Source organism: Brassica napus, chromosome A10, assembly GCF_020379485.1.
Source record: "Brassica napus cultivar Da-Ae chromosome A10, Da-Ae, whole genome shotgun sequence".
NCBI lineage: Eukaryota > Viridiplantae > Streptophyta > Magnoliopsida > Brassicales > Brassicaceae > Brassica > Brassica napus.
The window spans coordinates 12180662-12193917 of record NC_063443.1 but is presented as its reverse complement, the minus strand read 5'-3'; the positions used below and the strand labels follow the sequence as shown (position 1 = coordinate 12193917).

Below are 13256 nucleotides of genomic sequence, written 5' to 3'. Positions count from 1 at the left end.
GGAATCACGATACCATATTTTATAATCTTAATTTTTGTTAGTTTATACTACTTTTTTTTTGTTCACCAGTTTATAACTTTATAGTTACAATGAAGCACTCGATAAACAAGAAGGTAAAGTACCAATCGTTTATTATTATTAATTAATAGAAAAGCTGGTCTTCATTGGTGACTTTATTTTCACACGCGTTTTAGCTGATTCTTATATAAACATATCTGCATTCTCTTCTTTTCTACATCAAATATTTTCTCTTCGTATATAATTTTTCTCAAGTGTACTATTTTCTTCCTTCTTTTATCTGAGGTATCTCTTCTTCCTCTTCTCAATCACCAGATCTTAGCAGTTTTTGGAAAAGAAATATGGAATTTGTGAACAGCTCTACACCAAGATATGAATGTCTCCTCTTTGGTAAGAAGTGCTGTGTAATGTGTGATTCTATAACATATAGAAAAATTAGAAGCAATTATAACAACTTTTTCTTATGTCTGTATTTGTATTTCTTTCCAATAGATTTGGATGATACTCTTTATCCATTAAGCTCTGGTTTATCAGAAGCATGCGCTAACAACATCATAGGTATGATATAGTTTTTCTCTGTTAAACAACTCTTTTAGCAGTTTATATGTTTGATATTTTATATAAAAGTTACCTGAAAATATTGAAATACCCGTGTGCAGAATTCATGGTTGAGAAGCTTGGAATAGATGAAGATGGAGTCGTTGAGCTAAACCAAATTCTCTACAAGAAATATGGAACTTCGATGGCTGGTCTAAAGGTACTTTACCATCATAAAATATGTTGACCCAATCGAAAATTGGTTATCACTATAATCATATTTGAACCATCTTATTCTTAATCACATAACAATGCATTGTTTATAGCTAATTAAATTGACAATTAATTCAGGCCGTAGGTTATGAATTCGACAATGATGAGTACCACAGATTTGTTCATGGAAGATTACCTTATGAAAACCTTAGACCAGACCCGGTTTTGAGAAATCTCCTCCTCACTCTTCCTTTGCGTAAAATGGTATATGTAGCTTTATTTATTTGCTTAATTTCAGTTTGTATGTTTATATATTAGTAAAAATTTAAAAATATTGATTCCATTTTTTCTTTTGTTAAGGTTTTCTCGAACGGAGATGAAGTTCATGTGATGAAGTCTCTAAAGAGACTCGGTATCGAAGATTGTTTTGAGAGAATCATAAGCTTCGAGTCCTTGAATCCTAAGGTCAACGAGACTGAGGTTTCTCTAGAAAATTACCTTCCTGAGATTCCGGTTATCTGTAAACCAGCAGAGATTGCTTTCGAGAAAGCCTTCGACATTGGACAGCTCAATCCTCACACAACCGTAAGCTTCGACAACTAATAGCTTAAGATGTACATTTTTATTAGATTTTCATATCAACGAATTAACGTTAGTTATGTTTCTTGTACAGTTGTTCTTCGACGACAGTATCCGTAACATCCAAACCGGAAAAGCCATGGGTCTCCATACAGTCCTGGTAAGAACGGGTTAAAATCTCGAACCAAACCAACTAAAAGCAACATGGGTTGAAAACGTGCACGCATGTAAAACCAGACTTTATAAAAAAAAAAGTCCTAATCGAAAATGTTAAATTTCAATATATATGTTAGGTTGGTAAATCGGAAAAAATGGAAGGAAGTGATCACGCGTTAAAAAGCATTCACAACATGAAAGCAGCATTTCCGAAACTATGGTCGGAATCTAACAACAAAGAATCTGAAAGAATTGGTTACGCCACACAAATCTCGATTGAAACTTCTGTTCATGCTTAGTTTTACATGTTTTATTTAGTTTTCCGAAGAAGTTTACATCTAATTATGATTAATTAATGTATGGTGAAATAAAGATCTAACATATACGCCGTTCATTGTTGCTGCAACGGTTGATTATGTATGGTGTCTAGCTATGTATTTGTGGTTTATATGAATAAAGTGTATTTGATTACATATGGTATGCCCGTTTGTGCATACTTAAGTATTATATACATGAATGATGGATCTTAAACAATAAAATATGTGTATTTGTACCTTTCGTTAATTACCAAAACACATATCTTTTGCATACGATTCATCAAGTAACCTAGAATATTATTATAGCAAGTTCGGGATAACAAATCCCCTATATATTAATTGAAAAACATTACAATTTTTTTTTGTAATCATGTATCATCATTAAAATGATTCTTAAAATTATTAAAAAAATATGTTGCTACATCTAATTATATAATAAACTTTTTTATTAAACTAACCATAAATTCATTGTTATTGTTCTTTATTATTTCTTTAAATAAAAGTTACGGAATTGTCTAATGTGGCTAAAGTAGATATGTCAATTAATGATTTTGAATAATAAAGATTTGATAAAAATTAGTGTATCTTTTATCATATTTATTTAATTTTAAACTATTAAAATAAATTAAACAACCACATTAACCATATAATAAAAAATTTAGATTTTTCTGTATATATTATATTTTGAATTTTAAAAAACGACTATAAATTACTAAAATTGTTAAAAGTCTCATATTAAAATTTTGTGATCCATGATTTAAAATTTTTGTGTTGAAAAAATACAAATGATTACAAAATCATATAAGTAAAAAGTCTAATTTAATTAATTATTAAGATTAGAAGATATATATATATATGTCGTTTTAAATTAAAATGTATACCATACAAATTATATAAATATTTTAATTTTGAAATTTACTTTGAACAATTTTTTTGATAAAAGCTTTGAACAAACATTGATAATTTTTTTTTAAAATTAAAAATTACTAAAACTATTAATCACACAATGAATGTTTGTTATCAATAATAGATATAAGTGATAATAAAAATTATATGAGTAGAAAACATCATTTAATAGATATTAATATTAAAATATATTATGTATGTTAATATCATTTAAATTTAATTATATATCCTATCAAATAGGAAAAAATATTGTTTGGATTAATAAAATTGATTTATATGTTCGCATCAATTTAATTATTTATGTTGGGTCCCTCTTGATCTTTTTCGTAGTAGGATAATAGTTACTGATTTTTAATTATTTAATATATATTTATTATTTCATAGCACGTAAAAATACATAATACAAAATTAAATTGATAAACAATGTTCATCCCGCAAAAGATGCAGATTTTAACCTAGTAGTTAAATAAATTGGAGATCGGAAACTATTCCGAGATTTTGTTGGTGAAGAAGCTTAAACAGAAGATAATGTTGTTTTACCAATAGAACTTAGCGAGCATCCGAAGTTCTAAATCAAATTAAATCGTTATAGAGGTTCCCGGCTTATCAAAATAAAACCGATATTAATTACATGGTGGTTGAAGGAAACTGCCTATTCTACTCTAATATGAGCCTAATTGATAAGGAAGGGAAACAAGCTTGGCCATGTGGCCGATTTCTGATTACAGTATCCGGTCCACTAAAACCGGACTTGTACATCATGTGGAAAAAAAAGTAAAAAACTTCCGAACCGAATTTACGCAGGAATTATTAGATTAAGGCGCACGTTATAATTTGAAAAAGTGTAGTTTGCCGGCTCTTAAATATAACAGCGTAGCGGCCGGTGATTCGCTTTGCAAAGTTAAAGAAAGAGACAAGTACCACGTGTTGAAATCGTAGATGTGGACGTAAGTGAAAGCTTTCTCTCCAGATTTAACGACAACCAATGGATGTGGTCATGAGAAATTAAGACGTTTGGCTAACATTTCATCTTCCTATTTATAACTAATACAAGTCTTTTCCTCCTTCATTTCTTCTTGATCTTTTTCTTCTCCTCTTTGAAGTTTCATTGATCAGAAAAAGGTAACCTTCTTCATTTGTTTGGTTTCATTCTGTTTTCATTGTCTCTACTGTTTATAGACGGACAATCTAATCTGTTTCTTTCTGGATGGACTGATATATTCCTTTAGTCACTGGTTACATTTTATAGCATTTTATAGTCATGATTGATTTTTCAATTCGTGTATTTCGAGTTATGGTTTGAGTTGATCTGTAGACATGCCTATCAGCCTATGGTGTCGGTGATTATTTAATGGGGATGTAGTTTGTTGGCATCTGATGTCGTAGTTTCGTTTTTTTTTTTTTGTGGAATGTGTTAGAGAGATTGCGATTCAGCTTGTTTATAAATATTTTTCAGGTGTCTGTCAACTTGTAAGAGAAATGGCGTACGAGGAAAATTTCCAGCAAATGTCTGAACCTAAATATGATTGTCTTTTGTTTGGTAAGGATAATTGTGAAATACTTCTATGTTCAATGTTCACATTTTGATTTGATGATTTGAAGAATAGTTTAAAGTTCCTTAAAAAAAATCTAATTATAGTATTTTTTTTTGGATTTTGATGAAACAACAGACATAGATGATACTCTTTACCCTTTCAGTTCTGGTATCTCTGCGCTAGTTACAAACAACATTCAAGGTATAAATGTCCCATCACATAGATGATGATACTCTTTACCCTTCCAGTTCTGGTTGTTCATGTTATAAATGAACCTGTCTTTATTGTTGCCATTGTAGAGTATATGATTCAGAAACTTGGTATTGAAGAAGATAAAGTTCAAGAACTGTGCCTTGAGCTTTACAAAATCTATGGAACAACTATGGCTGGTCTCAAGGTATCCTCATTCTTTTTCAACACATTGTATAGCATTTTTCTGTATTTTCCTTTAAGCATATTGTTTAATGCACATGCCATTCATTTTTGGATGTTGATTCTTCAGGCTGTGGGTTATGACTTTGATTACGACGATTTCCATGGGTACTCCAAACTGAACCCATCTTTCATATTTTTTGCTTATTGTTTCTTTTAAAGTGTAAGTTGTTTAGAACTTAAGATTCCTCTCTTCTTTTTACAGTTTTGTTCATGGGAGATTGCCATACACAACACTCAAGCCTGACCCTATTTTGAGGAACATTATTCTCAGCTTACCTTTTCGGAAAGTTGTATGTCTTTGACTTCCTTGTTACTAAGCTCTTACATCTTGTTTCCAATCACCGTCCTTTCTTTTATTAATATTTCTGCACATAGGTTTTCACGAATGCAGACAAGGCGCATGCAGCCAAGATTATTGCCAGGCTAGGTCTAGATGGCTGCTTTGAAAGAATCATATCTTTCGAGACTCTGAACCCAAACATAAATACTGAATCTCCTGCTGCTGTGATGGAAAGCAGAGAAATCTTCGACATAATCAGTTACACTGCAAACCCTGACACAAGCATCAAACTCCCAAAGACTCCGGTTATATGCAAACCATTTGAAGGAGCATTCGAACATGTTTTCAAGATGACCAACATCAATCCTCATAAGACAGTAAGAAGACAACCATATCGCTACTTCTCTTGTTATCTTACCTAAACACTAAAACAGCTTAATTAATAAGTTCCAATATTCCTTTCTGGTATTTTTAGTTGTTCTTCGATGACAGCATCCGTAACATACAAACCGGGAAACGTGTGGGTCTCCACACCGTTTGGGTAAGTAAAAGACGAAGATTCTTGAAAAATGTGTTTAACACAACTTACCAATCTCAAATCTCGTCTTTGTCTGCTTTATCATTTTATGTATTAATTAGGTTGGGACGTCACACAAAGATGAAGGAGTAGATATAGCATTGGAGCATATTCACAACATACGTGAAGCTCTTCCTGAACTATGGGATGCTGTTGTCGACAAAGCCGAGGAGATTAGATCCAGGCAAAAGGTCGCCATTGAAACCATTGCTTAAACAAACAATTTCAAAGCTCATAAGTTACACAAAAGACATAGCACGAATACTACTTTATCACTACTCACTCTTGGAAGAGAAAATAATAAGTGTAATCTAAAGCTTTTTTTTATTGAGAGAAACAGGGAATGTAATGAAGAAACAAGTTGAGTTTATTTAATTAATAATATATTAAAAATGAGTGCAAACATCTTTTAATCTCTTTTACAAAAAAGCTAATAAGTACATAATTTTCATGATTTTTTTTTATCATTCACTTGCATTTTTTTTTTCTCATTTTGACCATGCGTAGAGGCTGCCAGAACAACAATACCCAAAATCATACTAAGCGGTCATTCAGATTAGATTCGGGTTTAGTTTCAATGACCCAAAACTAAACCAATAAAAGTTCGGTTTGATAATCATTTTCCAATTTGGTACGGCTTGAACCGCTAACCGGGAAGCGTAGTCAATTTATTTCGGAAACCAAACCTAAAATCGAAAACTCTCGAATTGTTCATACCTCTCCGTTAACGGACATCTCGTGTTGGGTGAAAGAGCCTGTCATCTGAGAGAAGCTACAATGGCGAAGAGAGAGATCAGTAGCACTCTGAGAAATCTTAAGGTATGTGTTTGAAAAGTTAAATAATCGTATTTATTAGAGTGGGATTGGTTATTATTACTAGGCAAATTCGAGCTTGAATTAGCTTTTAGTTTGATTCATCACCACTTTTGCTTTGCATCTAGAGCTTAAAGTTGTAACCTTTAGAGCTTAGCAACCAGTTATAGCATTGATTTGGGACTAAAGTTTCAATTTTTACTCAAGAAGTTGCATTATCAATCATGGAGATCTTAGTTGATTATTACATTAAGTTAGTTTATGAACGAATAAATGAATGATTCTCTTTGACTTATAGTTTATGCAAAGGTCTGCTTTAAAAGAGGAGAAGAAGAAGAAGATTGATGATGATAATGCGAATTTTACTCCTTCCCCCGGTTCTGTTTCAAAGAAGTGGTACCGTTTATTTATTCTCTTCTTGTTTGACGTTAATGTTTTGTCTTCATCTAATGTGGTTTGATTTTGGATGCAGTGTGGTCATAACAGACTGGGATCCTCAGCCAAGAGCGTTGTTAGGACGCTTGTCATTTCAGTCTTTCAACCCCTCTATCGAGGTTTGTCTCTGCTGCGCTTAGAGCCTAGGATAGTTAATAGTTTACGGGTTGATGTTCTACTCTTTTTGGTTTTCTGTAATATTAAACTCTTCTTTACTTAGAAACTGAATGAAGAGGCCTTAAGCGGTCGGAAAACAGATGCTTCTCCCACAGGCTCTAGCAGTAATGGAGGAAGGATGTCTTTTAGGTCTGTACTCTTTGCTTTTATATTCCTTTTTTTTTTGGTTCTCAACAAATTATTTTCCCTAGAGAGCGTGCATTCGATAATATAATGTTGTTCTGATACAAATGAAATTATTATTGATAGCTATGGATTATGTCACCTATAGTTGTTTTTTAATTTCTGATTTTTGTTTGTCTTCTTACAATTTTAAATTCTAAGTAGCCAATGTTCATCCTCTTTCAGTGAACCTAAGGTTGAGACAAGCCAGGAAACAAATGGTGACTTGAAAAGGAAACAGTCTCAGGAGGGAGTCTCTGAGGAACAAAACCATCCAAGCAAGTCCCCTAAGAGCAGTGACAAACCATCACCGAGCAACAAAAAAGGCAACGGTTTCAAGAAACCCAAGAGCTGGCAACCGAAACCTCAAACCAAACACTAGCTTAACTTCAAGCAGCCTAGTTCAAATTTACTTCACACCGGTTTATATGTGATATAGTAGATCATTCATTGCATTTTCTGTATCATCATTAACGTGGTGTAGCAACCCATTTGATATATTTATACCACAGAAGTTTTGAATTTTCTATTTGGATGTTGTATGCTTGTGTTATATATACATGAACTTTGCAGGAAAGACGAGATGCATTCCATTCATGGGAAACAAACAGATTCTACAAAACCATTGTGGCAAACAAAATAATGAAGCAATAGAAGCATAAGTTAACAACTTTTCAAATGATTATATGATCGTCTCTTGTTAACTTCTCCGCAGGTTTCCAGCAAGAAAAAGCATAGATGACTCTCCCTTTCCACCCCTGAAGCATCCAGTTCCCATCACCATCTATCAAAAAGTCTTTATGGTAACGTTTCCTCACAATCTCCTTAGCTCCCTTCAAGATCTCCTTGCTTATCATCGCAGGCCTAAACCCCGCTCTCAGTATCCTAACGCGCCACTGCTTGTACGTCTCAGGCCTCGCGAACCTCTCAGCTCCTTCGCTGGATATCACGCTCATTGCGTCTCTCACAAGCAGCTCCCTCTCCAGGAGCGCCCTGTTCTTGTACTCGTCCTCGGCCTGTATGGTGGTGTCGAACATGTCGAAGAGGGAGGAGAAGTGGAAGAGCGCTTCTTTGAACCTCGTCATGAAGAAGGGAGAGTTGTAGGTCCCGTTGATCTCCGCGAACACGAAGAGGTCGGGGTTGATGTCTCTGAAGAGCTTCAGGACCGTGTCTCTCGGTGAGTCCAGTGAGACAGTCTCATCAGGAGTGTACTGTAAACGGTGAATGCAGTTGACGACCGTTGTCTCTCCTGGAGTGATGGTTATCTCGTCGAGAGTGATGCTTTCCCATTTCTTGGCTATGAAGTTAAACTCAAAGGGAACATTAAACATATCGCAGAACCTTTTCAACCTCCGACCAGTCTCTTCTACTCTATCCGAAGGTCGGAAGCCAGACTGCGGCAGCTCGATTCCAGTCACGCGTAGCTTTGGAGGTCCTCCTGGTCTTTTAGACAGTGCTAGTAACAGACAAGGCCATTGGAACCCGTAGAGAACTCCAAAGTCGATGATGTGAAGCTTTGTTGATGACAACGCGAGCTCGTAGATCGACTTGTTTGCAGCGAAGTAGTCAGCTACGTAGATGGGACAAACGTGGACGAAGAGCTTGTAAGCCTTCAAGATGTCGACCATCGACGTCGTGCTGGAGGGAAACGCGGTGCAAAGAGGCGGCGAGATGATGCCTGTGATTCGCGCTTCTAAGGCTTCTGCGAAGTAGAACGCTAGTCTTTGTATCCCGTCTCCGCTGGGAGAAGAGTTTGATCTTATCTCCTTGAGCTTCTCCGTAGCGCGACGATGGTCAAAGCTCGCTACGGCTTGTGCGCATTGAGTCAAGAGACTACGGAGATCAACAGCGTTGGATTTAATGGCCTTGGAGCCTTTTGCTCGTCCTGTTGCTTTGTTTGGTGGAGGAGGAGGATTCTGTTTCTTTGTTGTTGCTGTTGTTGTTGATGAAGAGTCTTCTTCTTGATTTGATTTGCATACCAACAACACGTGTTCGAACTTCGCTGCTAGCTCTTCCATCTCTGATACAAAGATAGCAGGCTGTTTGTTTCTCCTCCCGTTTTCAAGATCATCTTCTTCGTCGTCTCGATGACGGTACTTTCTCTGAGACTCTCCGTTGGAAACAAGCGACCCTGCTGAATCTGTTGTTGTTGTTGTTGTGCTGGGGAAGCTGCAGTCGTGGTCGCCGGAGGAAGTTGAGTTCTGGTCAGAAGACTCGGAAGATGGTGGTTGGTGGAGTAGCTCGTGGAAGGATCTCTCGGCGGCTTCTAAGGCTAAATTGTCCTCCACGAAGTCTTCTTCGTCCATCAGCATGTCGTTGATGTACTTGAGAACGGGAGCGTTGTCTTGACATATCGACGGTGGTGAAGACTGGTTCTGAGTCTCGAGGTTGTTTCTTGGTTTGCAGCAAGATCCGGATCCAGATCCGTCGAATCTGAAACCATCTACAGAGACTTGAAGGAGAGCGTCCATGGACACGGAGGATAAAGAGGAAAATACTTTTCAACGAAGAGAAGAAAGCGGTGCGAAAGTTCTTGTGAACACAGTTGGGAGCTTGACTTGAGAGAGCTCTTTGTCTTTATATTTGAGGGGTTATGTTTTTTTTTCGTTTAACACATTTTACAGGGGAAAAAATGGAACTTTCGAGGAAACACCAGCCGCCACAAAAGGTGGATCAAGTTATTACCAAAACACAAATGGGTTAGTTTAATTTGTGTCGGATCTATCTGCAACTACTTAACTAGAGATTTTGTAGTTTTTTGCTTGGTATCTTTATTTCTCTGTTCACTTCCACTTTGCTTCGCTTGGTCACAAATAAAAGTCAAATTACCTTTTAATAATTAATTTTTTGTTCAAACCTTTTAATAAATTAAATACTCATAAACAAACTCATCAAATTTCCCGTAGTTTCTAAGAACTACAAATTCTTCTCTATAGATTCTTGTTTCCTATGGTGTTTTTAAATCCTTCCTTAACTTTAACCAAATGCATAAAATAAAATAAAAAAGTTGGCAAACAAAAACTCAGCCATTTTTGGGTACTTTAGCATATGTCTAGCTAACTTAGACGCTCTTATTTTGTTTTTGTTTAAAGATAGAATGGGAAAAGTTTAAAACTAATTGGCACTTCGAATCCTAGGCAAATCGTCTAAGCGGCTTAAACGCTAGATGGTGTTAGAACATCGGTTAGTGCTTGGCAATTAACTGAACTTTGGTGCTTTCGATAATTCTTTTTATAATAATACTAATAGTATACTCTTAACATCATATTATATAAAAACCATAAAGATAAATCTTGATGTCCAAGGAATTGGACAAATATTTTGGGTGAAGCGATCGTGGATACCAACCCTGACATTATTACTTAATCATTTACAAAATCCATTCATATCTTTGACCCTGTCTTTATTCTTTGAACAGTCAAAATTCAAAAGACGATGCGATTAGGTTCCTTAATACGGTCCTGAGCCCCTTACATATATACTATAGACTTAGTTTGTTTTTAACTATAGAAAATGATTAATAATCTAATTGGCACATAGTTTTCTGTATACAGTTATTCATGGGAAAGAAAAGGTCGAGGAAAGAGAAAGTATTAAAGATGATTGTGACTTCTTTGTCCAGATTCAACTTATCTCCCAACTTTTAATTTAAAATAAAACAATAAATTAAAATTATATTTTAAATATAAAATTATATTAATAATATAATTGATATACTCCCTTTGTTCAATTTTATTTGATGTTTAAGAATGCACAAAGATTAAGAAGGTAAAATTTTCGTACCCTCTCTATTTCATATTGTAGTATATTTAGAAGTTTTTTTTTGTTTCAAATATATAAGTGCTTTAACATTTTAATGCAATTTTTGTATTCATTAAATATTGTCTTACCAACAAAATTATATAAGCTTTTTATAATTGGTTAAGTTTATATATTAAATGGTACTTTGAAATAAGTAAATAACATTTTTTTTTAAATATTGGTGCTTTTAGTAAAAAAATATTTATATTTTGAAATAGAGAGAATACCATTTATCTTGATTTTAACATCATAATTCAATCAATAAAAAATATAATATTATATAATATATTATAATCTCAAGTAACGTTGAACTTTATCTAGAATAATAAGAATATCATTTATTTTGCAACCAAAAGATCTTAAACATTAAGTAAAAAAAACATTAAGTAAAATGTAACAGAGGAAATAAATATTATTGATTATATTATATAGTTTACATATAACTATATAACTATATTTTAAATCATCAATTTATTTGAATTGACCAGTTTATATACTGTATATTCATATTCGACGGTCTCTTAAAAGTAATATTTGTTTAAATGATGTAATATTACTAAATCTAAAATCACTTTTTCTATTCTCTATTCCGATTATGTTCGTTTTAAGTTTTAACTGATTTGGTATTATAGGATTAAACCCCCTTCCTAATTATGATATGGTGACATTGGCACATCTGATGGTCATGTGAAGTTATGATTCGATTCAAACTGATAGTTTCAAGCTGTGATGGTTGGTATGAGACAAAAAGATGTCTATGTTGGAGACGAGGCTCAGTCAAAACGTGATATCTTGACTCTCAAATACCCAATTAAACATGGAATTGTTAACAACTAGGATGATATGGAAAAGATTTGGCATCACACTTTCTATAACGAGCTATGTGTTGCCTCTGAAGAACATCCGCTTCTCTTAACCGAAGCTCCACTCAATTTCAAGGTGAACCGTGAGAATATGACTCATATCATGTTTGAGACATTCAACACTCCGGCTATGTATGTTGCCATTTAAGCTGTAATATTTGTTTTAAGTTTCAAGCTGTAGTTTCTATCATCTTAAATTTAATTCAATAAATAAGTAAAACATAAATTAGTTGTGTGAAAACCATTAACCTTTTTGTTAGCGGCTATCTAAAAATTCTTAAGCAAAAAAAAGTTAACACTTAGAGCATTTAAAAAAAAAATATAACTTCAAATATAGAGTTTTTTTGCTTTCCAAAAATGAATTTCGTAACTTCAAATTTAAAATTTTAAGAAGTGATGAAGTTTCACTATTCAAAACTCTAAATTTAAAGTTTCATTTTTTTGCGTCTTGGTCTTTATAATTAATTATACATTACATTTATGATTCTTAAGTATTTTCTCATTCATCGTTTTAATCTTTAAAACTTTTGTATATTTTAAATATTTCAAATTTATTTTATAAATTTAAATTTTACACATAAAATTTAAAAAGATGTATAATATTTTAAAAATAGAATTAGACAACAAGAATATTTCAAAAGAAACTTAATAGTTTTTTAAAAAGATACATGATGACATAATTATTACACAAATTTAAATATTACAATAACACTAATAGTTTAGTAAATTTTCTCCAGAACTTCTAAAATATTATCCAAACAAATTTTGTGTAACCGAAAATGGAGCACTAAGAAAATAAATTTATTAATAATGTGGTATTTTGCTTGTAGTTTAATATTTAATTATGTATTTATATTTATAATTTTATATTTAAGTATAAAATTTTATTAATTAATATTACTATAATATGTTTATATATGTGATAGTTATTTATAAAAGTTTTTATGGATATATATTAATGATGACAAATATAAGAATTATAGTGTAAATTACAAATTATTTTAAAATTAAATTTGAAAACTTTTGCTTTTCGAAAAAAAAAAATTTGAAATTTCAAATATAGAGTTTTGCAGACTCTATAATAGAGATTCTTTTCCCGGAGATGCTTTTAGCATTTTGAAAAGAAAAGAAGTTTTGACGTTCTCGATCTTCTATTTGCCATGAAGTATGAACACATATTTTCTGTTTGATGTAAAACATTCGATTGAGTTGACCATGTAGAAAGAATAGCCTTGTAGTAATCAAAATGCTGATCTCACAGACATTACCCTCCCAAGCGAAAAACCCACACGCGTCTGATTGACACGAACCAATCACAACTTTGAGACTAAAGCTTATTAGGGAAGTCACGATCGAGAGCGCGTGATTGACTTCGTCTCACATTGTATGTTGCTTTTATTTGCAGACATCATCATTAATGATATAATCTAATGATACTATTGTTAATTACTG

General features: G+C 33.2%; 4 protein-coding genes across 4 annotated transcripts; 3 read left to right on the top strand and 1 right to left on the bottom strand.

Moving 5' to 3' along the window:
- The first annotated feature begins 228 nt into the window (after window positions 1–228).
- LOC106420402 (suppressor of disruption of TFIIS-like) lies at window positions 229–2042 on the top strand. Its single transcript, XM_013861239.3, has 7 exons — window positions 229–408; window positions 511–576; window positions 678–775; window positions 907–1032; window positions 1129–1353; window positions 1442–1507; window positions 1641–2042. Exons 1-7 carry the CDS (start codon window positions 360–362, stop codon window positions 1800–1802), a joined length of 792 nt encoding a protein of 263 aa, XP_013716693.1. The 5' UTR covers window positions 229–359; the 3' UTR covers window positions 1803–2042.
- A 1712-nt stretch (window positions 2043–3754) lies between these two features.
- Window positions 3755–5949, top strand: LOC106420398 (uncharacterized protein C24B11.05-like). Its single transcript, XM_013861237.3, has 9 exons — window positions 3755–3848; window positions 4183–4266; window positions 4397–4462; window positions 4561–4658; window positions 4764–4801; window positions 4899–4986; window positions 5072–5353; window positions 5452–5517; window positions 5616–5949. Exons 2-9 carry the CDS (start codon window positions 4206–4208, stop codon window positions 5766–5768), a joined length of 852 nt encoding a protein of 283 aa, XP_013716691.1. The 5' UTR covers window positions 3755–3848; window positions 4183–4205; the 3' UTR covers window positions 5769–5949.
- A 284-nt stretch (window positions 5950–6233) lies between these two features.
- On the top strand, window positions 6234–7669 carry LOC106420492. The gene is made up of 5 exons (XM_013861332.2): window positions 6234–6372; window positions 6665–6762; window positions 6839–6920; window positions 7022–7107; window positions 7327–7669. The coding sequence occupies exons 1-5, from the start codon at window positions 6331–6333 to the stop codon at window positions 7520–7522; spliced, it is 504 nt and encodes a 167-aa protein (XP_013716786.1). The 5' UTR covers window positions 6234–6330; the 3' UTR covers window positions 7523–7669.
- Window positions 7670–7706: 37 nt separating this feature from the next.
- On the bottom strand, window positions 7707–9799 carry LOC106420491 (scarecrow-like protein 11). The gene has a single exon (XM_013861331.3). The coding sequence runs from the start codon at window positions 9609–9611 to the stop codon at window positions 7815–7817; it is 1797 nt and encodes a 598-aa protein (XP_013716785.2). The 5' UTR covers window positions 9612–9799; the 3' UTR covers window positions 7707–7814.
- Between the last annotated feature and the right edge of the window lie 3457 nt (window positions 9800–13256).